This window comes from Ranitomeya variabilis, chromosome 5 (genome assembly GCF_051348905.1).
Source record: "Ranitomeya variabilis isolate aRanVar5 chromosome 5, aRanVar5.hap1, whole genome shotgun sequence".
In the NCBI taxonomy this organism is placed as follows: domain Eukaryota; kingdom Metazoa; phylum Chordata; class Amphibia; order Anura; family Dendrobatidae; genus Ranitomeya; species Ranitomeya variabilis.
In genome coordinates this window covers 644,232,159-644,257,072 of record NC_135236.1, presented here as the reverse complement: position 1 = coordinate 644,257,072, position 24,914 = coordinate 644,232,159, and the positions used below count along the sequence as shown (strand labels likewise).

General features: G+C 42.0%; 1 protein-coding gene across 1 annotated transcript in view; it reads left to right on the top strand.

Moving 5' to 3' along the window:
- Nucleotides 1–8,644: 8,644 nt before the first annotated feature.
- Nucleotides 8,645–24,914, top strand: part of FLT4 (fms related receptor tyrosine kinase 4) — a 257,103-nt gene continuing 240,833 nt past the window's right edge. Inside the window, exon 1 of the mRNA XM_077266308.1 lies at nt 8,645–9,140. Within this exon, the coding sequence (XP_077122423.1) occupies nt 9,083–9,140 (58 nt within the window). The 5' untranslated portion in view covers nt 8,645–9,082. The remainder of the gene's footprint in view (nt 9,141–24,914) is intronic.

The following is a 24,914-nucleotide window of genomic DNA, read 5'->3' as shown; positions in this document are numbered from 1 at the left end:
GAAGTACCAGCGCTCCGAAGCCAGAAAGCAAGGCCCTGCCGGAAAGCGAGGTGCTGCAAGCAGAGATGACAGCGTCGCAGCACAAGGCCCCGCAACCAGCGTTCCAGACCCCAGCGCAGACGGAGCAGACCGGCACCGGAGGGACCGCATCTGAAGCAGGTATGAAAGATGACCCTGCCCTGATGACCGACACCACCCCAGCGACTGCTAGTGCCCCAGCTGCTGACTCTATTCCAGTGACTGAACTTGCAGCAGCCGCTACCTCTGCTGCAGCAAATGCCCCTACTCAAGATGCGCAGACCTCCATCGCTGTGCATGACCTAATCGTACATGAAAGACGGATTAACGGCGTTTGTCCAGCACTGGGTGCAACCCTGGACTTCACCCTTCCCGGGCCAAGAGGGGTTAAGTGCCAGGTGCAGCCCTGGAAGCCGTCCCACTAAGCCTCGGAAACCTGAAACTGTAAATAGTTAACTGTTTATTTCCTTGCTGTTTTGCTGCTAAAACCCGTCCTGGGTTAACTCTTAAAGGGATCCCTTTGTTGACCCGGGATCCTTGTTGTTTGGTTTATTTTTCCTAAGTTTTTGCACAAGTCTTAAAAACTGCTGAATCATGAACAATGCATGATACAAACTTCTTGTAAATAGTTCGCACCTTATTAAAGGCGCTTCCTACTGGTTTTACTTAGAAAGAGACTCTTTGTGAAGATACCACACTGGAGCCTTTGCTGAGTATGGACTGGTAGCTAGAGAACAAATGCTACCTCCTAAAGACTTGGTCCCTTCTTAAAGGGGACATCCATGTGTATATTTGAAGAACCGTATTGCTTTAAGATTGATGGATAGCAATAATGTCTTGATGAGCGAAAGTGATGATAATTCTTACATGTAAAAGTTATATGTATTTGATTGGTTAAATGTAAAGAAATGCAGATGATGTTTCCAGAAAGAAAGTAGTAATGAGGTGATAATGTTGATAAGAAACTGGGGATAGAAGGTAAACCCTGAGTCCTCCATAGTAAGTCAGTTATTGCAAAGAAAGAGTTAATAATGTGTTACAGAGGACAGAAAGTGAACCCGTAGGGGTTAGGTAGTGTAGTGAGTCCTCCTAGGAGCCAAGTAGAGATGGCTCAGTGCTCTTAAACAGAAAGTATGTTATGTTCTATACCATGTATAGCAATTGAAAAGGCAGTAGGTCCTGGCTGAACGGGACGGTCCTGTAACAGAAAGGAGAGGCAGTAGGTCTGGTGCCGATAGGACAGGCGGTCCTGCAGATTTAAAGAAGGAGAATGAAAAGTTAACTTACCTTATAATGTGATTATAGGAAGGCCTTTGGTGGATACGGAGTGTATGTCCTTAAGGGCAATGTTAAAGTACTGTTCAGCAATTTTTGCACTTAGTAGAATACCCGGTTGGGTAACAGGAGTTATTTATAGCCTGTAATTTATAATGTTTAATGTTTAACCATGTTTTTGTAACGTTCAAGTGTCCTCACCTCCCATAAAGGGAAGCTTGTTCAAGTATACGTATTGTTATTTGCACTCAACAAAATTGTATGTCTTTTTGCTAAACTTGTATTGTTGTTTTCTTCCCAGTCCCGGAGTACTGTGTTTAACCAGGGGGGAGTGCAGCGCCCCAGAGTCCTGGTCGTTGCAGTACTGTGGCTCCGCCACTATGGGGAGCTATGGTGCGTCCGATGGCACTGAAGGAGTTCATCTGATCAGGTATCACAGACACCAATACATTTCACAGCCGGGCCTCCGGGGGGAGCTAAGGGTGCTATTCATTAGGCCACTCCCCACCATAGTGGGTAAACTGGGGGTCAGGCAGGAAGTTAGATCAGAAAGCTGACTGGGTTGGAACCAGGCAACACCTTGTGGCAGAGGGTGTTGTAGGGGAAGATACAGTAGGGTCTCTGTCAGGGGTGGGATCCTGACAGAGGCTTGGCAACGAGAACGAACGTAACGGGACCGTGCCTGCTCCGGGTAGCGGCGGTGCCCAAGAAAGGATTAGAAGAGAGATAGATTGTGCTGAGTGAGAAACGGGATCACGCAAAGGAGAAATACCAGTAGGAGTCGTGCTGTAAGACCGAAGCAACATCCTACTGAGGCGCACTACCGGTGGCCGGAACGCCGAGGGAGTAGAATAACATTCAGCTTCAAGCAATACTCCAAACAGCGGCAGGGCAGTCAGTCTCAGGCGGGCTGTCTAACTCAAATCACCTATGAAGTCTTGGGAGGCAATTGCGGGAGAGGGGCGTCTCTAGGGTCCCGGAAGAACTCCAGGCCTACCCGTCAAACGGGTGCCGTTCCTACCCGAACCTCAGGGAGGGACGGAAGATTAGCAGAACATCATCTAATCGAGTTGTGAGGGAACATCAGAAACAGACACAACAGTTGTGGGGTACTTTCCGTAAGCACAGCAGGGAAGGACTACAACACATAGCGCTAGGGGGAAGGCACAGATTTCCTCCTGTGAAGAGAACTCTGGAAGTGCCATTGGACCGGCCGGACTTGCGCAGCCTGGTGAACCGTATTCTGGACTGAGGACTCAGAGATCTTCAGTAAAGAGGTAAAGAGACTGCAACCTGGTGTCCTCATTATTTACCGCGACCTGCACCCCACAACTGCACCGTTACAACACCACATTTTGCACCGGACGTCCCCCACTGACAGACAGGGCCACGGACCGGGTCTAGCCATCGTGACAACCCCAGGACTGAGACCCAGAGGCCCGGCTCCGGGTACCCCTTGGCCCTGTGGCGGTGTGGGGGCGCTCCAACTGCTTTGCACACTCTTGGCATTCTCTCTCTTGATGAGCTTCAAGAGGTAGTCACCGGGAATGGTTTTCACTTCACAGATGTGCCCTGTCAGGTTTAATAAGTGGGATTTCTTGCCTTATAAATGGGGTTGGAACCATCAGTTGGGTTGTGCAGAAGTCTGGTGGATACACAGCTGATAGTCCTACTGAACAGACTGTAAGAATTTGTATTATGGCAAGAAAAAACAGCCATCATTACTTTAAGAAAAGAAGGTCAGTCAGTTCGAATACTTGGGAAAACTTTGAAAGTGTCCCCAAGTGCAGTGGAAAAACTATCAAGCACTACAAAAAAACTGTCTCACATGAGGACCGCCCCAGGAAAGGAAGACCAAGAGTCACCTCTGAGGATAAGTCACCAGCCTCAGAAATTGCAGGTTAACAGCAGCTCAGATTAGAGACCAGGTCAATGCCACACAGAGTTCTAGCAGCAGACACATCTCTACAACAACTGTTAAGAGGAGACTTTGTGCAGCAGGCCTTCATAGTAAAATAGCTGCTAGGAAACAACTGCTAAGGACAGGCAACAAGCAGAAGAGACTTGCATGGGCTAAAGAACACAAGGAATGGACATTAGACCAGTGGAAATCTGTGCTTTGGTCTGATGAGTCCAAATTTGAGATCTTTGGTTCCAACCACCTTGTCTTTGTGCGACGCAGAAAGGGTGAACGGATGGACTCTACATGCTGGTTCCCACCGTGAAGCATGGAGGAGGAGGTGTGATGGTGTGGGGGTGCTTTGCTGGTGACACTGTTGGGGATTCATTCAAAATTGAAGGCATACTGAACCAGCATGGCTACCACAGCATCTTGCAGCGGCATGCTATTCTATCCGGTTTGCGTTTAGTTGGACCATCATTTATTTTTGAACAGGACAATGACCACAAACACACCTCCAGGCTGTGTAAGGGCTATTTGACCAAGAAGGAGAGTGATGGGGTGCTACGCCAGATGACCTGGCCTCCACAGTCACCAGACCTGAACCCAATTGAGATGGTTTGGGGTGAGCTGGACCGCAGAGTGAAGGCAAAAGGGCCAACAATGCTAAGCATCTCTGGGAACTCCTTCAAGATTGTTGGAAGACCATTCCCGGTGACTACCTCTTGAAGCTCATCAAGAGAATGCCAAGAGTGTGCAAAGCAGTCATCAAAGCAAAAGGTGACTACTTTGAAGGACCTAGAATATAAGACATATTTTCAATTGTTTCACAATTTTTTGTTAAGTATATAATTCCACATGTGTTAATTCATTTTGATGCCTTCAGTGTGAATTTACAATTTTCATAGTCATGAAAATACAGAAAAATCTTTAAATGAGAAGGTGTGTCCAAACTGTTGGTCTGTACTGTATATATTTAGCCGTCTACACAATCACCTGAGATTGATTTATACATCAGTTTATACTGTTTTTCCCTGATCTTCAGTGCAATCTGGCATTGCCCTGCTGTTTGAGTTGTAGGAAAATAATTTACAGCAAGTTACCCATTGGCTTAAAGGGACTCTGACACCTGATGTAAGAGACGAGACAAGACTAGTCCGGCTTTGCCTCTGGCCAACTCCTCCCTATGCCGCTGCAGATGATCTAACCTCTTTTTCTCATCTTTCAGGATACATCGGGGGCTTATCTACAGCATTACAGAATGCTGTAGATAAGCCCCTGATGCCGGTGGGCTTAGCTCAACTTTGGGGGTGACAGGTTCCCTTTAATAGAATGTTGCATTAATTTACACAAATTCCTTGCAACATTGCAGTAAGACTTCTGTCACCCCATAGCCCTCTATAGCAGGTTGACTGGCCATTTTACGGCCCCCAAGTAGATTTCTGGAGACTACAGAACTCAGGCCCGCGGTCAAGTTTTGATTGCCACCGGCCCTTGAATTGCTCTTTACAACGCGAGTATGCCCACACAGTGTTCACTACTGAACACTGTGGTGCATATAATGAAGGATTATGTCCTGACGCTGGCCAGTATTGGCTGCAGGACATACTTAGTGGGTAGAGTCAGCGCACTCTGCATCTCCAATGTCTTGTATATGTTATAGCCCCAACATCTACTATGTGATATATATGCTGCTGCCCAGCCTCTCCTGTATTATGTATATGCTGCAGCCCAGCCTCTCCTATGTGATATATATGCTGCTGCCCAGCCTCTCCTGTATTATGTATATGCTGCAGCCCAGCCACTCCTATGTGATATATATGCTGCTGCCCAGCCTCTCCTGTATGCTGAATATTCTGCAGCCCAGTTTCTCCTATGTGATATATATGCTGCTACCCAGCCTCTCCTGTATTATGTATATGCTGCAGCCCAGCCTCTCCTGTATGATGTGTAGGCTGCAGCCCAGCCTTTCCTGTGTGATGAATATTCTGCAGCCCAGCTTCTCCTGTATGCTGAATATTCTGCAGCCCAGTTTCTTCTGTGTGATGTATATGCTGCAGCCCAGCCTCTCCTGTGTGATGTATATGCTGCAGCTCCAGTGTCTCCTGTGTGATGTATATGCTGCAGCCCCAGCATCTTTTGTGTGATGTATATGCTGCAGCTCAGCCTCTTCTGTGTGATGTATATGCTGCATCCCAGCATCTCCTGTGAGATGAATATTCTGCAGCCCAGCTTCTCCTGTGAGATGAATATTCTGCAGACCAGCTTCTCCTGTGTGATGAATATTCTGCAGCCCAGCCTCTTCTGTGTGATTGTTATAACAAGAACCAATGAAGTCACATGAAGTGTATAAATAAAATCAAAGAAGTTTATTATACAAAAGAATATATATATATATATATATATATATATATATATATATATATATATATATATATATATATAATCATGTTAATAATACATAATGGATGCCTCAGAAAACGACTAAGGACCTTCAGCAGAAAAACACACACCAATTCACATTAAATAATTTGTAACACTAAATGATGTGGTCACGTGGGACCTATGGAAAACAAACTGAAAATAGTCTGGGGTGAGACGCAGCAGCACTCACACACCATTCAGGTATTATGTGACCATATGTACTTTATTCATATTTATACGATAGCACTATGCACACGGGCAGTTTAGTGATTTGGGTCTATATGTGGTAATATGGGAAATTGATCTTTGCCAGGTTGAAATATTCAGGCTCTACGATTGGCACTTTGCTTCAATACTTGCTGCAGTCCAGCCTCTCCTGTATGATGTATATGCTGCAGCACCAGCATCTTCTGTGTGATGAATATTCTGCAGCCCAGCTTCTCCTGTGTGATGATATATTATGCAGCCCAGCCTCTTCTGTGTGATGTATATGCTGCAGCCCCAGCATCTGCTGTGTGATGAATATTCTGCAGCCCAGTATCTCCTGTGTGATGAATATTCTGCAGCCCAGCCTCTCCTGTGTGATGTATATTCTGCAGCCCAGCCTCTCCTGTGTGATGTATATTCTGCAGCCCAGCTTCTCCTGTGTGATGAATATTCTGCAGCCCAGCCTCTCCTGTGTGATGTATATTCTGCAGCCCAGCTTCTCCTGTGTGATGTATATTCTGCAGCCCAGCTTCTCCTGTGTGATGAATGTTCTGCAGCCCAGCCTCTCCTGTGTGATGTATATTCTGCAGCCCAGCTTCTCCTGTGTGATGAATATTCTGCAGCCCCAGCATCTGCTGTGTGAGGAATATTCTGCAGCCCAGCCTCTCCTGTGTGATGTATATTCTGCAGCCCAGCCTCTCCTGTGTGATGTATATTCTGCAGCCCAGCTTCTCCTGTGTGATGAATATTCTGCAGCCCAGCCTCTTCTGTATGATGTATATGATGCAGCCCAGCCTCTCCTGTATGATATATATGCTGCAGCCCCAGCATCTCCTGTGAGATATATATTCTGCAGCCCAGCCTCTCCTGTGTGATGTATATGCTGCAGCCCAACCTCTTCTGTGTGATGTATATGCTGCAGCCCAACCTCTTCTGTGTGATGTATATGCTGCAGCCCAACATCTTCTGTGTGATGTATATGCTGCTGCCTAGCTTTCTCCTGCGTGATGAATATTCTGCAGCCCAGCCTCTTCTGTGTGATATATATTCTGCAGCTCCAGCTTCTCCTGTATGATATATATGCTGCAGCCCCAGCATCTCCTGTGAGATATATATTCTGCAGCCCAGCCTCTCCTGTGTGATGTATATGCTGCAGCCCAACCTCTTCTGTGTGATGTATATGCTGCAGCCCAACCTCTTCTGTGTGATGTATATGCTGCAGCCCAACATCTTCTGTGTGATGTATATGCTGCTGCCTAGCTTTCTCCTGCGTGATGAATATTCTGCAGCCCAGCTTCTCCTGTGTGATATATATTCTGCAGCCCAGCCTCTTCTGTGTGATATATATTCTGCAGCTCCAGCTTCTCCTGTGTGATAAATATGCTTCAGCCACAGTGTTTGCTATGTCACCAAAGAGAAGCTGCTCCAGCCATCCCATTAGTGGTGAGTTAATTAAATGTTTCACCAAATATAGCAGGATAAATTTCAAGTTGATAATTTTGTACAGTCTTCAAATGATAGTATAGATATCCAAATGGTCCTTGGCAGTAAAAACGTTCCTCGTCCCTGCTCTTATCCTTCACGTACCTCTTTGGAAAAGACTTTCTGATCTCCTAGATTAGGATTCGCTACCATCTTTGACACCAACTAAACATTCAGCCATAATACTGTATTGTGCATGAGGCATTATATAGATACAATTTGGCTCAGTGCAGACTGCGCATAGCCATACATCGGCAGTATGCACTGGGAAAGTTTGGACGTACGGTGGCATATGCAGTTAATAGAGTCACATTGTAAAAAAAATGTTCAGGGCTTGTCTTCTGCTGCAGTTTCCTATGCAGTAGAGGAAATGTATACCTCCTTAAAGACCTTTAGGAACTTTCACTGGATTTTTTTAGTTATACTGAGTACTTCCTACAATTGCCGCTGCACTAATTTTGGAACAGTTTTTCCTTTAGGTCCCTCCACTCCAAACGTATTGCCCTTGTAATAATGGTGAAAATGGTCCCTTCAACCAACTGGGTGTCTATCACAAAAGTTCTTTGTGGGCGTTTGCTTTTTTTCCTCTGACATGGCCAATCAAAAGATGGCCATGCCCACAGTGAATTTCTGTAGTATACGCCCAGTTGGCTAAAGGGAAAATTTACACCATTATTATCGAGGGGCATAAGTTTGGAACAGTGGAGCCCAGAATTTAAAAAAAAACTGTTCCAGATCAGTGGGACAGCGGTAGTTGGATGGAGATAAAAATCCAATGAAAAATAGTCTTTAATGGAGGCCAAAAGGACATTTTCCAAAGCTCTCAGGTAACGGGAGTACACAGACAGCTTTTCCCATCATAAACGTATAATGTAAGACTTAGGCGCAATGTGCAATGAACCTTAGCCCCATGGGGTGTATTGTAGCTCACGGTAGGAAATTTTGACTTTGAGCATAAGTTGGTTTAGGGTTTGATGTGATTTCATTGGTGATCTATAGATATAATTTATTTTATATGGAATCTTACAAAAACTTCATGGTATAGTAGCCTTGTCCTAGTTTGGAAAGAGCCTAGAAATGCATAGCTTTACCTACACAGCAATGTGATGTCCCTCGAAACTGTATTGTAGAACTGGCAACTGTGCATTTATCTCCTGTGCTGAGCAGACGGAGGGATCGGAGAGGTGGGGGCGACATAAGCTGGTCTGTAGCAGGCAACGTAGATTAAAACAATAATAAATACGTTCACACAGGAACTTCTTTCCTCCCCACCCCCTTATCCCTCCTTTGCAAAAGCGCTGCACTTTAAAAGTTTTTTTTTTTTCCTGGCAGCTTGGTGGAAATACAGAGAGAGAGCTCCGTCTAATAACACACATAGGAAAAGGAAACTATTGTATAATGCATCCTCATCCCTGTGCACACACAGACACACACACACAAAAGTTTCCTCTCAGGTCCAGGGGATTCTTTAATTTCTCATTCTAACATTACCTCAGTCTCGAAAACACAGAATTTTGGGGGGAAATTTTGACATTTTCTTTTAATTTTTGAAAAATTGTTCTCCCACCTGTGTGTAAACCTTGGAGGTCACTGTGGGTGACAGCCAGCAGTGCCAGGCTTTTCTACGTCAGTGGCACGGCTGCTGTAGGTGGTACTGTTTTTGTACTTTTTTTTAATTTTTGCCCTTTTTTTCTTTTGCCCTGGGAATAATATTATCAGGTAGAGAACTTTTTTTCTTGTGGTGATACTTAAAACCTACAGAAGGGAAAGCTGGAAATGAAGAGAGTCCTCTGCGTGCTTCTTGGCATTTGGCTGGGTACTGTTGACAGAACAGGTAAGAATTTTTTGGTTTTCTCTAGAATCTGGATTGTTTGGGGGATGACAAGGGTACAGTTTTAAAGTTTGGATTATGTTTCTAAGGCATGGTCAAATATGAGGGGCATGAAACGTTTTTGAAAAATATGTTCAAACTTGTAGGTCAAAGACAACATTTATGGGACATGCTTGTAGTCCATGAAGTGTGTGAAGGTCATGCTTTAAGGACTTGGACAACAGTTGTAGGTTTATAGGAAATAATCGTAAGGCATGGACAATATTTGTACACCATAGATGGGAAATTTGATTACTAAGTTTCCATAAAATAGGTCCCTTTTCTGGTCACCCTAGTTCAAGTGATTGCTAATATTATATAGGACATGCTTGAACGGCATGGACAATGTTTTTATACCATAGATGAGAATTCTATTTATTACATTTTCCTAAAATAAGTCTTCTAAAGTCCAAAGACCATCGATTGCTAACTCTAGGTAGGACATGCTTGTATGACAGGAACAGTGCTTGCAGGACTTGCTTGTAGGACATGAGCAATGTTAGAAGAACATGATTGTAGGAGGGCAGCACGGTGGCTCAGTGATTAGCACTGTTTCTTTACAGCGCTGGGGTCCTGGGTTTAAATCCCACCAAGGATAAATTCTGCAAGGAGTTTGCATGTTCTCCCCGTGTTTGTGTGGGTTTCCACCTGGTTCTCCAGTTTCCTCCCACACTCCAAAGACATACTGATTGGGGATTTACATTGTAAGCCCAAATGGGGACAGTGATGATCATGTCTGGAAAGTACTGTGGAATTAATGATGCTATATAAGAAAAGCATGAATAATAATCATAATGTTTGTATATCAAAACCCAGTCATCGTTGATGGCTTCTCCTGTGGCTTTGGACAGTCTATTCTGGTCAGGATCTCCAGCGCTTTTAATACACCCTATATTATACTACAGATTTATGAAACCTGCCCATCATTAAATCAAGCAAACCATTTGACTACATGTTACACCCAAAACATAAACAAGGCAAAGTCCTGACCGCAGCAGACCCTAGTTTCCAAACGCCTATAAACATCATGCAACATCTGTTATTATCAGGAAACAGCTTACACGGGATTCAGGACCATTACCGTATAATATACATGTGAGCTAATAGCAGAGGACTGTTTTCACTTTTATCAAGTCAGAACACAGTCGCAGGCATTGCAGCTTTAACCACTTAACCCTTAATACATTGAGTATGACAGTGAATGGACATCTGTAAACTTTAGGAGTAGTAAAGTTTTGTAAAAACTGGTTACCCCATAGGAACTATTCATGATCTCCATAAGTGGCCATTCATAGCATTGTCCGATATATAAGATCATTCTTCGCAGAACATCCCACATTCCTGATCCTAAGGAGATGACACCTTATTTTTTCCCCATATTCCATCGGTAAATCCCATTCCCTTGTTTTACCTCATTAACTATTTCATTCCTGAATACTTCATTTAATTTTCATGACTATTTCTTTTTTTTTTTTTAAATAGCAACTTCAGTGTAGTCCTTAAGTCTGAGTTTAAGCCTAGAAGTTATTTGATCTCCAACTTTAAAAAAAAAACGTCTATGCATTTTACTGACTCTTTTTGTACGTATTTTAGTTATTTCAGCTTTATATCCCTGATCTTTACCTTCGTATTATGGATCTGCAATATCTAAAATATAGACTTCCATCAGAGAACTTACTGATAATTCTATGTAAAAATCAATAACAAGTCCATCCGGGAGATTAGTTCTATCAGAATAGATAATCTGATCATACCATCTATGTGCATAATCTGAGAATTCCATCTATGATTATGAAAATATTTAGAATTGAGAGTCCTCAGTGCACTAAGTCCTCAGAGTCCGCAGAGGACTCTCAAGTCTAAATATTTTTCTATCTACTGGCTAACACGGTACCAAGATATATATCTTTCCTATATCATCTATGAGTATAGATATTCTGTTAATCCCATCTAGAAAAAAAAAAAGATAATCAAATAATTGCATCTGTGAGAATGGATCGTATGAGAATCCCATCTATGAGAATAATCTGAGAACTCCGTTTATAAGAATAGGTTTCCGTGTAATTCCAAGTATTCCGACGTTTATCATTCCATCAGAGAATTTGCCTTAGAATTCGATATAGAAATCAATACCATATGTAAGACTAGATAAACCGATAATTCCATCTATCAGAATGGATACTTGTGAATTCCATTAATGTTAATAGATATTCTAAGAATCCGATTAGAACAAAATAATCTCCTAATTTCATAAATGCGACTATACAATCTGATCGTTTCATTTGTAGGACTAGATAATCTGATCATTCTATCAGACTACTTAGGTATTCTAAGAATGTTATCAAATAATCTCTTAATTTCATACATTAGACTATATAATGTAATAATTCAATCTGTGGGAATAAATAATCTGCTAATTCAACCTATGATCATTGATAATCATATAATTTTACCAATTATAAATCCACCTGTGGAAATAGATAATCTGATTATTCCATTGATGAGAATAGAAAATCTCCTAATTCCATCTATAAAACAGGATAATTTCATAATTTAATGTATTAGAATTGATCATATAATAATTCTATCTATGATAATAAATAATCTAAGATTTTTGTTTGTGAGAAAAGCTTTCAAGCTTTGTTACGGTATATACCTGAGAACTCTACATAGAAATAATTAACATCTGTGAGCCAAGACAAACTATGAGAAAAGATAATCTAATAATCCCATCTCTAAAAAAAAGATAATATTTTAATTTCATGTGTGAGAAGAATGGATCATTCCATCTATGAGAATAAATAATCTGAGATTTCCAACATATGGGAATAGGTAATCTGAGAATAATCTGAGAATTCTGTTAATGTGCATGGAAAATCTGACAATTCCAAATATCAGACTAGATCATTCGTGTACTCCGCTATAGGATGCTTGAGTTTTTGTCACCTGAAACAGAATATGTGAATTTTTCTATCCCTCCAGAAGTTGAACACTTCATTGAATTCATGTTTTGGTTTTTTTCGGAAAAAGACCACGTTCCATCAAGTTCTACCTTTCCCCACCAATTATACATTCAGTCACTAAATTATCTGTAATCCACATTGTTATGTGTACTTAGGAAATCATCCATCCCTTGTATAAAGGCTGCTATAGTGTCGGCCTTTACTCACTCTTGTGATCGGGCATTCCACAGTCTGACGGCTCTAACCGTAAAGAACCCTTTCCCTTTTTAGTTGCCGGAATCGCCTTTCTTCCACCCGTAATGAATGCCCATGTAACAGCATTATTTTACCAAAAATCCAAATTCAGAGAAGCAATGAACATTTATACTACATCTTCACTTGGATACTTCTTATAATACGCAATAAAAAATTTTTAAAAAAAAATGCTTCATCTTTACAATTAACTGATTTGTCAGTCTCTTTGGATAGATTTACTTCTGTAGTGTTGGGAAATCAGAAGAAAAAGATTGCCACATGTTCAGGTATATTGTGATACAGGGATTGACTGAGAGTGATGGGCTCATTACCAACCACTATAGCCATGAGGCATCTGATTTGGTTGCACTTGAGGAGGACAAGCATTTTTATGGAGCTTCTGAGAAAATATAGTTTGAAGAGCCTTGCACCATTCCAGGAGATTGACAGGTCCAAAGTCCATACACGAGAGAGACCTGTCAATCACCTAGAGCGGTGCAGGGAGTAGCTGACCAGACGCAGCACCGAGAAAGTCTCAGATCAATTCCTATAGTCCCTGTCCAGATTTTGCAACTATATTTTCTCTGAAACTTTAATTTTCATCACAAATATACCTGGCTTCCATCTTCTCGCCAGGATCTAATTCGTACTTCCTATGGACTGGGCAGCATGAATCAGCAGACAGATTCCGTTTACTTATGGATTTATGGACACAGAGGTTAAGATTCAGTTTGCCGCATTCCCAACATTTGGGGACTTGAATTGTTAGCCCCATACCAGCTATTCCCCATATATCCTAAAAGGACCAGATCCACTGATTTCAAAATCCTCTGTACTCTAGGACCTCCCTGCTTTGATCATTAGTCATATACCATCTACCTTTGTCATAACAGATCCTAGTTTATAAACCCGTTCCCCTATATACTGTGCACATCCAGGTCAGCACGCCTATTCTAATCCACCATAATGACACCCCGATATCCAACTATCCATCCAGCACTTTATAGCACATTCTCCCCATCACACTATTCCAATATTGTAGTTTCACTCTATAAGCTCAAAATAACATTTGGTTATCCCTGCACCTGACACCCCATCATCTTTCCTTATGTCCTTGCGCTCTTATTTAGGTTTTTCCCTGAACCATAGAGTGTAAGGTTTAGCATCAGGTGATCTGTCGTTGAGTAGTGGGCAATGAAGGTGCAGTAGAAAAAAAATCCAATTAGAAATATAGCATAGTTTTTCTGATTCACTATGTCTCTTTCCTCATGTGCAGGCATTGCAGGACCTTAGGTATCCATGGTTATGACCACTAGCATCTAACTAACTAACTGTCACTATATCGGTGGTTGTAGCCATGGATACCTAAGGTCCTGCACATGAGGAAAAAGACATAGCGAATCAGAAAAACTATACTACACTTCTAATCAGATGGATTTGATAATATTATTATTACTACACCTACTACATATTGGGATAGGATCCTGGAAATGGGCATACCTCTTTAAGGCCACATTCACACATTCAGTATTTTACCTCAGTATTTGTAAGCCAAAACCAGGAGTGGAACAATCAGAGGAAAAGTATAATAGAAACATATGCACCACTTCTGTATTTATCGCGCACTCCTTAGTTTTGGCTTATAAATACTGAGGTAAAATACTGACCAAATACTGAACTTGTGAACGTGGCCCAAAGGTGAACATCTCCAGATCTCCAGTATAGATGGATGGAGGCTCTTAGGCCACATTCAAACGTTCAGTGTTTGGTCAGTACTTTACATTAGTATTTGTAAGCCAAAACCAGGCGTGGGCGAGAAAAGGTTTCCTGCGGGGTTCTTGATTGGTATGTTTACACTGACTTATTTTTACAGGGAATTTCGAGGTAGTTCTGCTTCAAAATCCATATTAAATTGTATTCAAAGACTCTTTAAAGCAGTTTGTGATCTGGATTTGAAGCAGATCCACTTAAAAAGACTGTGCCAACATGCTAGGGTATGTGTACACAGTGTCATTTAGACGCTGGTGCTTCCACTGACACTCGTTTCCTTGAAGCGGGTAAAAGAAGTGACACAAGATGGAACGTGCACAGCATTGTCGCTTTGACATTGCTGTGCAGTATGTTCATCTTACAGGGCGCTTTTGCTTGGCTTTTCCAGGCAGATTTTGTTCTAGGTGTGAAACTGCTGAGTGGGCCCCTAACCAGGTAACCCTGGTTACAACTATGGTCGCGCAGCCTAATTGTAGGTATAGGGGAACCTCAGCAGATGACCGCGCTGTTACTAAACAAAATCTCTATACAAAGACCAACACAAATATTACCGCCATATGTTGACCATATAGTGATAGGTACCAGTCCTGCAGAGCATGTAATAGATAACAGTTCATGACAGATAGTGATTTACAGAGGACGTTCTTTCTGGTGGAGTCATTCACTTTTCCTGTCTTTTCCATCTGGCCCAGATCGAAACGACAACTTCTCCAGCCAGGACTCGTCTGCAGAGATTATAACAAAGACACATCTGACTTCTCACATTTCCTGCACCGTCCCCATATATTCCCAACCCGCAAAACTCCTCATCCTGCTGATACCCCATTTTGCACCCTAAAAAGTAATAATGCCCTCTATGTACACCTTTGACAGTCAAAATCACCTGAGTTCTATAACATTAAGTGCCGACTTTACATTTAATAATGTCCCAAGTCTCCCCCTCTGTACAGCTCCCCTATACACAGTATGATGCTCTCCTATGCTCAGTATAATGCCCCCTCACTGTATAGCACAGTACGCCCACACAGTATACTGACCCCTTAGTAGCACCCAAACTGTTTGAACGCTCCAACACTATACAACAGTGGTGGGGAACCTTTTTTTCTGCCAGGGCCCATTTGGATATTTATAAAACATCATTCGGGACCGTACAAAATTATCAACTTAAACAATTTGCTGTTTATCTAAGGCCCTGTATTACCTAGGTATACAGCACATAGGGTACACTGAATCTGAAATATATTGCACATATGGGACACAGCCTGAGGTATACAGCACATATGGGACACAGCCTGAGGTATACAGCACATATGGGACACAGTCTGAGGTATACAGCACATATGGGGCACAGCCTGATATATAAAGCATATATGGGACACAGTCTGAGGTATACAGCACATATGGGACACAGCCTGAGGTATACAGCACATATGGGACACAGTCTGAGGTATACAGCACATATGGGGCACAGCCTGATATATAAAGCATATATGGGACACAGTCTGAGGTATACAGCACATATGGGACACAGCCTGAGGTATACAGCACATATGGGACACAGCCTGAGGTATACAGCACATATGGGACACAGCCTGAGGTATACAGCACATATGGGACACAGCCTGATATATAAAGCACATATGGGACACAGCCTGAGGTATACAGCACATATGGGACACAGTCTGAGGTATACAGCACATATGGGGCACAGCCTGATATATAAAGCATATATGGGACACAGTCTGAGGTATACAGCACATATGGGACACAGCCTGAGGTATACAGCACATATGGGACACAGTCTGAGGTATACAGCACATATGGGGCACAGCCTGATATATAAAGCATATATGGGACACAGTCTGAGGTATACAGCACATATGGGACACAGCCTGAGGTATACAGCACATATGGGACACAGCCTGAGGTATACAGCACATATGGGACACAGCCTGATATATAAAGCACATATGGGACACAACCTGATGTATACAGCACATATGGGACACAGTCTGAGGTATACAGCACATATGGGACACAGCCTGAGTTATATAGCACATAAGGTACACTGAAACTGAAATATATTGCACATATGGGACACAACCTGAGGTATACAGCACATATGGGACACAGTCTGAGGTATACATCACATATGGGACACAGCCTGAGTTATATAGCACATAAGGTACACTGAAACTGAAATATATTGCACATATGGGACACAGCCTGAGGTATACAGCACATATGGGACACAACCTGATGTATACAGCACATATGGGACACAGCCTGAGGTATACAGCACATATGTGACACAGCCTGAGGTATTCAGCACATATGAGACATAGCCTTAGATATATAGGACATATGGGACACAACCTGATGTATGCAACACAAAGGGGACACAGCTTGCGGTATACAGCACATATGGGACACAGCCTAAGGTATACCTCAGGCTGTGTCCCATATGTGCTGTATACCTCAGGCCGTGTCCTATATGTGCTGTATACCCCAGGCTGTGTCCCGTTTGTGCTGTATACATCAGGCTGTGCCCCATATGTGCTGTATACCTCAGGCTGTATCCCATAAGTGCTGTATACCTTAGGCTGTTTCCCATATGTGGTGTACACAGCCTCAGAAATACATCACATTGGGTACACAGCCTGAGATATACTGACCCTTGGAGGTGGGAGGAAATTTGATCACCGCAGCCCATCTGATGCCTGCGGGAGCTGGTTTAGGTGTTCAAGAGAACGGGAGAGCAGAGCGCGCAAAGTGCCCTAAACAGAGGTGGCATCAGATATTATATTGCTCACATGTCTCAAGAATGAAAGGACTAGTGGCCAAAAAATGCGCCGAGTGCCGGTGGGTGGGCCAGACGTTCCCTACCCCTGCTGTACAAAAACCCCCACATTATCTCCTATATTGTATGATGGCCCCATCACTGTAATCCCCACACTGTATAATGGCACCCTAAATATATAATGCACCAAATAGTCCCCAATATAGTATAATGCACTCCCCATAGGCCAATATATAGTATAATGCACTCTCAATAAGCCTTCATATAGTATACTGCACTCCTCATAGGCTTCTATATAGTATAATGCACTTCCCATAGGCCTATATATATAGTATAAAGCACCCAATAGGCCCATATATAGTATGTATAGTAGTATACCACAGGCCTCTATATAGTATAATGTACTCCCCATAGGCAAACTCTATATAGTATAATGCACTCCCCATAGGCAGACTGTACGTAGTATATTGCAAACCTATAGGCCTCTATAGTATAAAGCATCCCCATAGTATAAGGCACTCCCCATAAAAAAATAAAAAAATGCATTACTCACTTCTCCCCTTTCCTCTGCTGCTCCGAGCACCCGCTCATCTCAGGACAGCAGGCACCAAGTAATGACATCATTGTGTCCACTGTCAAGGATCTGTGTCAGGGACGTCAAATGCAGACGTCTCATCAGTGCTTTCAACTGTATTGACATCCAACCAGTTCAGTTGAACTTGCGATGACAGGTGAGGGGCCCAATGCGCACACCCGTACTGTTCACAGTAGCTTAGCTCGGGGTGGGTCCCTCAGAGCGCAAGGCCTGGGGCGGCCAACCCCTCTCCTTCCCCTGGTAGCTATGCACAGGGGAGCTCTATTGTCCATGTTCGCCCCATTCCCATGCAGTTCTGGTAAGACCCATTTATAAGGAGTAATTTGGTCTGATGGGAATGATAATATGCGCCGGTAACAGTAATGGACCAACGTAACTGAGATGATTAGTTGGAACGGTGATCATCACCGGGGAAATTGATCGAGGAAGCATTACATTTTGAAGTCTTACCTGGGCACATATCACATTACATTTACAGCAATGTACTTAAAGGGAACCTGTCACCTGAATTTGGCGGGACCAGTTTTGGGTCATATGGGCGGGGTTTTCGGGTGTTTGATTCACCCTTTCCTTACCCGCTGGCTGCATGCTGGCCGCAATATTGGATTGAAGTTCATTCTCTGTCCTCCGGAGTACACGCCTGCGCAAGGCAATATTGGCTTGCGCTGGCGTGTACTCTGGAGGACAGAGAATGAACTTCAATCCAATATTGCGGCCAGCATGCAGCCAGCGGGTAAGGAAAGGGTGAATCAAACACCCGAAAACCCCGCCCATATGACCCAAAACTGGTCCCGCCAAATTCAGGTGACAGGTTCCCTTTAATTGCTTGATGTAAATGGGCCAAATCACCTACTCGTCCAGCTCATAATATTATTACTGAGTGCAAAAAAAGTATGTTGCTCCCTGTAACCAATCAGAATACAGCTTATGGTAATTTTTTAGGTTAAGGTTAAGAAAACCTGATTGTTTGTTTTCAGTGATGATCGCAAGTGCTTATTACTCGAGTATGCTCAGGGTGCTCGAGTATGCACCAAGTATCGCGAGTGCTCAAGTGACATGTCAGTGTCCCCGTGGCCATATGTTTTGCGGCTGTAAGACAGCCACAAAGCATGCAGGATTGTCAGGCAATCCTCCCATGTTTTGGGCCTGTCTGACAGCCGCGAAACATGCGGACGCAGGGACTCGAACATATCACTAGAGCACCCGCGATACTTGGTGCATACCCGAGCACCCTGGGCAAACTCGAGTAATAAGCACTCGTGATTTTGGGATACAGGATGAGGGTCCATGACTTGAAAGGGTCTGAAATAAAAAAAATATTGGCCCAGAAGGACACCACATGCATATTAAGTATTGGATGATCTGGGATTTTTTTCTATACCTCCCTAAATATTGTCTATATAAATACCCGACATATGTGCTCTTTGAAGAGATACTGTATTTCAGGCCTAATTTCTCAGAGCCCAGATAAACAGCATCCTGGCATTAATGGAGGACAGATCTAACATTCACTTATTGTATTCAGGAGAAGGGATTGGGGAGTGAGGCAGTCACAATATCTGCAATTTATTTTCAGCTTATTAGTCCCACTGAACTAAAATCTCCTTAATACTACGCATCTGGATGGCATTTCACACAGAGATGACTCTCAGGATATATGCACAAAAAAAGACCCAGCACTAATAAGTAACGAGAGTAAAAAAATAAGTTAGAGCATCAAACAGAATTGAGCGTATCATTTACCAGATGTTCACACACGCGTCCCCATGAGATGCAGTATATAGTTTATTGTTATATACTGCTGTATACAGTATACTGCCATAATCAATATATCCAATAATAGAAGAGCTCGAGAAGGTAATATCAGTCTCTCACCAACAGTGGGCGCTAACTCTTATTTCTTGTTGTATGAACGATTTTTCAAATACACGACTTTGAACAAATTTAACACATATGTAACACAGCTAAATTCTTCATTTAAACCACAGTATTACATTTTAACTTTGTGATTATATATACCACCAACAAACCAAAAGACCAGATAAACATCTAGAAAAACTTCTTAGGAACAATTATGATAAATCTAAAACTGATTCAGCAAACAGTGAGGCTGAAGGGACCTCGTAGAATGTATCCCCACACATTCCCAATAAATATATCATATTTCCAATATGTAACATCAAACTGGATGATAAAATAAGCAATAATGATAACAAAATGTAATGCCACAGTGAGAAAACAGCAGTGATATAGCCATGTTCTGAACCAAACAGTGGCAAAAATAATATACAAACAGACTGAGAGTAGGAGTGTAAGGATGAGGGGGTATACCTGTGAGGGAGAGAGTCAGGGACCCACCACTCCTGACGTGTGTTTCGCAAGGAATGCTTCATCCAAGGGTTTAACCTTGTTAGTAAAGAAATCTTTAGCTATAACAATATACAGTATATATATATATATATATATATATATATATATTATATAATGTATAAATAAATATATATAGAAGATAGATAGATATACTGTATACAGTTATAGTTATATATATTTTAATAAAATGAGTGTGTTATCAGCAGGAGATTATCACTACAGGACTAAGTGTTGTGTTCTTACTAGTCAACTGCTATGTGTAACCCCGCCCACTCCACTGATTGGCAGCTTTCTGTCAACGTACAGTGTTCAACTAAAGCTGCCAATCAGTGGTGTGGGCGGGGTTATAAAGAGCTCAGGATTCTGAGCACTGCAATAGAGAAAACTAATCGTATGATGATATTAGTATCAATCATTATGCTGTCATATTAATAACTATGGAAAAACTATACACTGGCACTGACACCAAATGTGGAGTTTCTTTAGGGGGACCACTAAAAATGTACAAAAAGAAATCCTTACAAAAATTGTTGATCTCACCCACTTTTCCCAGAACATAAATAAAATACTAGAAGAAAAAATGATAACATATTTTGTATTTCCCCATGCGTTGTTCAAACTAATAAAATGTAATAAGTATCGCATGCGGGAAATTGAAAAGGAAAACAAATGAGATGGCAGAATTGCTGTTTTTGATCACTTCTCTTCCCAAAAAATGGAATAAAAAGAGATAAAAAAAATAATATGGACCTCAAAATGGTAGCGATAAAAATTACAACTCATGCCACAAAAAATAATCGAGCCCTCACGCAACTCTATCAACTGAAAACCAAAAAACGGCTCTAGGAAGGCGAAGAGAAAAAAGATAGGCCCACTGGGACTCTATCTGGAAACCTGGAGCCGGCTCTGACATCAGGACGCATGGATGTAATAAAGCGGGCGGATCAGTCCTATGTCCAGGACCCACCTTTATGGGCATGGGAAAAGACAGAATCTTGTCGTGTCACGGAGCATGCATAGAAATGGCACCAGTGCTTCCTAAATCTGGAGATATGGTGCTGGGCACTTATTTAATTTGGGTTAATGCACATAACACCACCATTTTGGCAAAAATAAAAAATTTGAGCTCAACTCATGTTTTAATAGTCCCCAAATGATGTACTTTAGAAGATTTCAACAGCAGCAACAAGTGTCATACTAATCTTCTAATTCTGATATCTGAGGAATATTGGGAAGATTTATTAAAACATGGCTACAAGACAAGCTGTCTTGGTTGCCCATAGCGACCAATCACAGCAAACCTCTCATTTTACCACAGCCATTTTGAAAATGTCAGCCGAGATTTAATTGGTTTCTATTGACAACAAAGCCAGATTTTCTTTGACGCCCTTTAGATTATGTCATGTTTTCTAACCCCAGAATCCTTACATGATCATTACACATGGGTACATATAGCAGAGCTGAATATCACTTTGTTCCGCGAGTTTCTATGGAATTACTCCACAAACGTTTGGTAGTTACAAGACGTGACGTATAGTAGTGTTCTTCCCTAATAATCTCAGTGATGCCAGATGAATACGGCAAAGGAGCAAAAAATCGGTTTTGTGTTGTAGCATTGAACCATATGACCCTCCCATCCATTTTAGGTTACACGATACAATAACACTGTCATGATGACAGATTGTCTTTAAAATGGTGTCAGAACTTGCTGAACAGTACGCAGCCTTACAGGGGCAAAGCCATGTCATTATGTTAACATGGTTTCCACTTCATAAGCAATTCTTATGTCATATATTTGGGTATAAATTGTGCTTTCAAACTTAAAAATTTGATTCCTGACATAGTACCACCCCCCTCCCCAGTGCACAGGATTTTCAGGTTTTGGGGTCTACTAAAATGTTAGTCCATTAAGGGCTTTTTGATGGTCCGTAAATCAAAGGTCACTTCCATGTGAAATGTTTAAAGCAGCAAATACTCAGCTTTGATCATAATGTTCTAACTACGTCCTAAAAGGAAAGGGTGATGAGAGCATAAAGCTGAAGCTCGGAAGGAGCAGTCACCGACGTACAAAGGACTTTTGTTCTACTCTTCCAAAATGAGCCTCACACCATCATACAGGAGTGTAGTAACGTAATAAAGTGGAACTTAAAATACAGTTATTACTATATTTCACTGTATATTATATGGGTCAAGATCAAAGGACCTTAAAAACGTTGTACATGCAGTCAGTCCTACATGTGGACGGTATGTTATAGAGCAGGTGGAGCTGAACAGATTGATATATGGGTGTGCTGGAAAAGATTCATTATAACTTGTATTTTATTGATTTATTCTATGCTTTGGAGTCCAGTGGGCGGTCCTACTTAGTGATTGACTCACTGGACTCCGAAGCGCAGCATGGGTTTAAATGAATAAAATGCAAGTTATAATGTTTAGAGGAGATAGAGGAAAGCTGAACTTCCAACCTTATTATTCACCCAAATTTCAGCTCTTCCTTGGAGCCATTATCAAGCAGAGGAGACAGAGATGAGGAAATATTTTAAAGATCAAATTTGTCAAGTATGGCAAACCCTCCAATTGCCCTGAAAACGTATGTAACACTTTGAGGTCCCCTCGGACTCTATTGAACAGTTTTCAAGACCTTGAGTACAAACACAACCTTAATAATGTCCAAGTGCCCTCAACAAATACGGCTTTGGGCAAACAGATGGTAGCTGTATATTATTGTACCATCTTTAATTATTATTCAGTTTTTTAAACCCTCTTTATTTATTTGTCTCCCTATTTCCATTGCTGAGATGTAAACTCTAACGCCCCTTTAATATAAAGATTCCGTACAAAGCAGTTGCTGCATTCTCTGCTTCTGCTTTTATACAGCCTGAGATAGTGTCTCCTGCTTGACTGTGATGTAACATGTGATGTGATAGTTACAAATATGGATGAGCGGACCGTGGATATTCAGGGTTGTCGAGTCTTAACAAACTTTAGTCCAAAGTTTGGTTAGAGTACCAGAACGCTACCCAAACTTGAACCTGAACCCCATAGAAGTCAATGAGGATCTGAAATTTGGTGCCGTAAAATAGTTGTAAAGGCTAGGGGACTGCAAAAAGCTCTCTTTTTCTCTCTCTTTTTTTTTCTCCCTCTCTCTATCCTCGGCATCGGAACTCCGATCACCAAAAGGGACGTCCGGCAGAAGTCTGTGTTCGGAGGTCAGCATCAGACACTAAGTGTCCGGTACAAACACCGAACTTTACAGTTTGGAATCACTCATCTCTAGTTACAAGGCATTATATCGTAGTCTGCGTAAACTTGCCTGGGGTGTTGTAAACCTTCTCTGGCTCATGCAATCTTTTTTTGTGTAAAATGGAGGTGGTGAATTTCCTAAAACTCATGTATTTGGCTTGCATCTATTCGATTCGCTCATCTCCAATAAGGGAGCTCAAATGTAGCATGTCTATTAAGCTTTGGCGAATAAATCAATTTTTATTTTTTTTTAAGCTTGGAGTTCTGTTTTTCTCTTTATTTGGAGTTCTGTTTTGATCTTGGACATTTGGGGATCTGTGTCGACCCTTAGAAGTTCTGTACCTACCTGTCAAGGGATTTTACCACAAGCTGCATATCAAGCTACTCAGCTCTTCCTGCTCTATAGAATGCTGTTTGCAGATAAAACACTATGTCCACACGATAAAGACACCATATATCCACATGATAAGTAGCAGATTCTGAGATTATTTATAGTCTCCTACACCAAAGAAAAAGTGCTCATAGTCTTGTCCTCTCAAGACTTATCTGCCATAATGATAGCCCACTCTATGGGATAATTGAAGAAAGGGGACTCAGTCATGGTGGGTCACATTCCATTTAAGATTGGTGGTAGATTACCTGTGTAGGACGCCATCTAAATAGGAATTGTGTGGATAGCAAAGAAATGGAGAAAATATGTTCTGGGATGTTGAAGTGGAGTAATGGAGTCCCACTTGAATTTTTACCCTTCAATATACAAGCCCTACATGCACTTGGGTTTTATATTTTTTATATACTTTGTAATACCCATTTTTTATATATTGACAGTTTTTGGATTTTCACTTCAGTGAGATTTCAGCAGATCCCTTTGCTCCATTGGCTACAGCACAACCCCAAAGCTTGATTGATCCACTCCCATGCTTAATGGTTGGAGAGATGTTCTTTTCCTGAAATTATGTGGTTGTTTTCTCCACACAGACCTTTGATCATTGTGGCCAAAAAGTTCTATTTTAACCTAATTAGTCCTCAGGACTCAGGACTTGTTTCCAAAATGTATCAGGCTTGTTTAGATGTTCTTTTGCATACTTCTGATGCTGACTTTTATGGTGAGGATGCAGGACAGGTTTTCTTCTGATGACTCTTCCATGAAGGTCATATTTGTGGAGATGTCTCTGAACAGTTGAACAATGTAGCACAACTCCAGAGTCTGCTAAATCTTTTTGAAAGTCTTTTGCAGTCAAGCGGGAATTCTTATTTGCCTCTCTAGCAATCGTACAAGCAGCTTTCAATGACATTTTGTTTGGTCTTTCAGACCTTATCTTGACCTCCATGTTCTTGTTACCTGCACTTCTTAATTACTTTTCTAACTGATAAAAGTGCAACTTGAAAACTCTTTGCTATCTTCTTATAGCCTTCTCCTGCTTTGTGGTCCTCCATCATTTTCATTTTCAGAGTGTTAGGCAGCTGCTTAGAAGAACCCATGGCTAGGGTTGAGCGAAACGGGTCGATCATTTTCAAAAGTCGCCGACTTTTGGCTAAGTCGGCGTCTCATGAAACCCGATCCGACCCCTGTGCTTGTCGGCCATGCGGTACGCGACTTTCGCGCCAAAGTCGCGTTTCAATGACGCGAAAAGCGCCATTTCTCAGCCAATGAAGGTGAACGCAGAGTGTGGGCAGCGTGATGACATAGATCCTGGTCCCCACCATCTTAAAGAAGGGCATTGCAGTGATTGGCTTGCTGTCTGCGGCGTCACAGGGGCTAT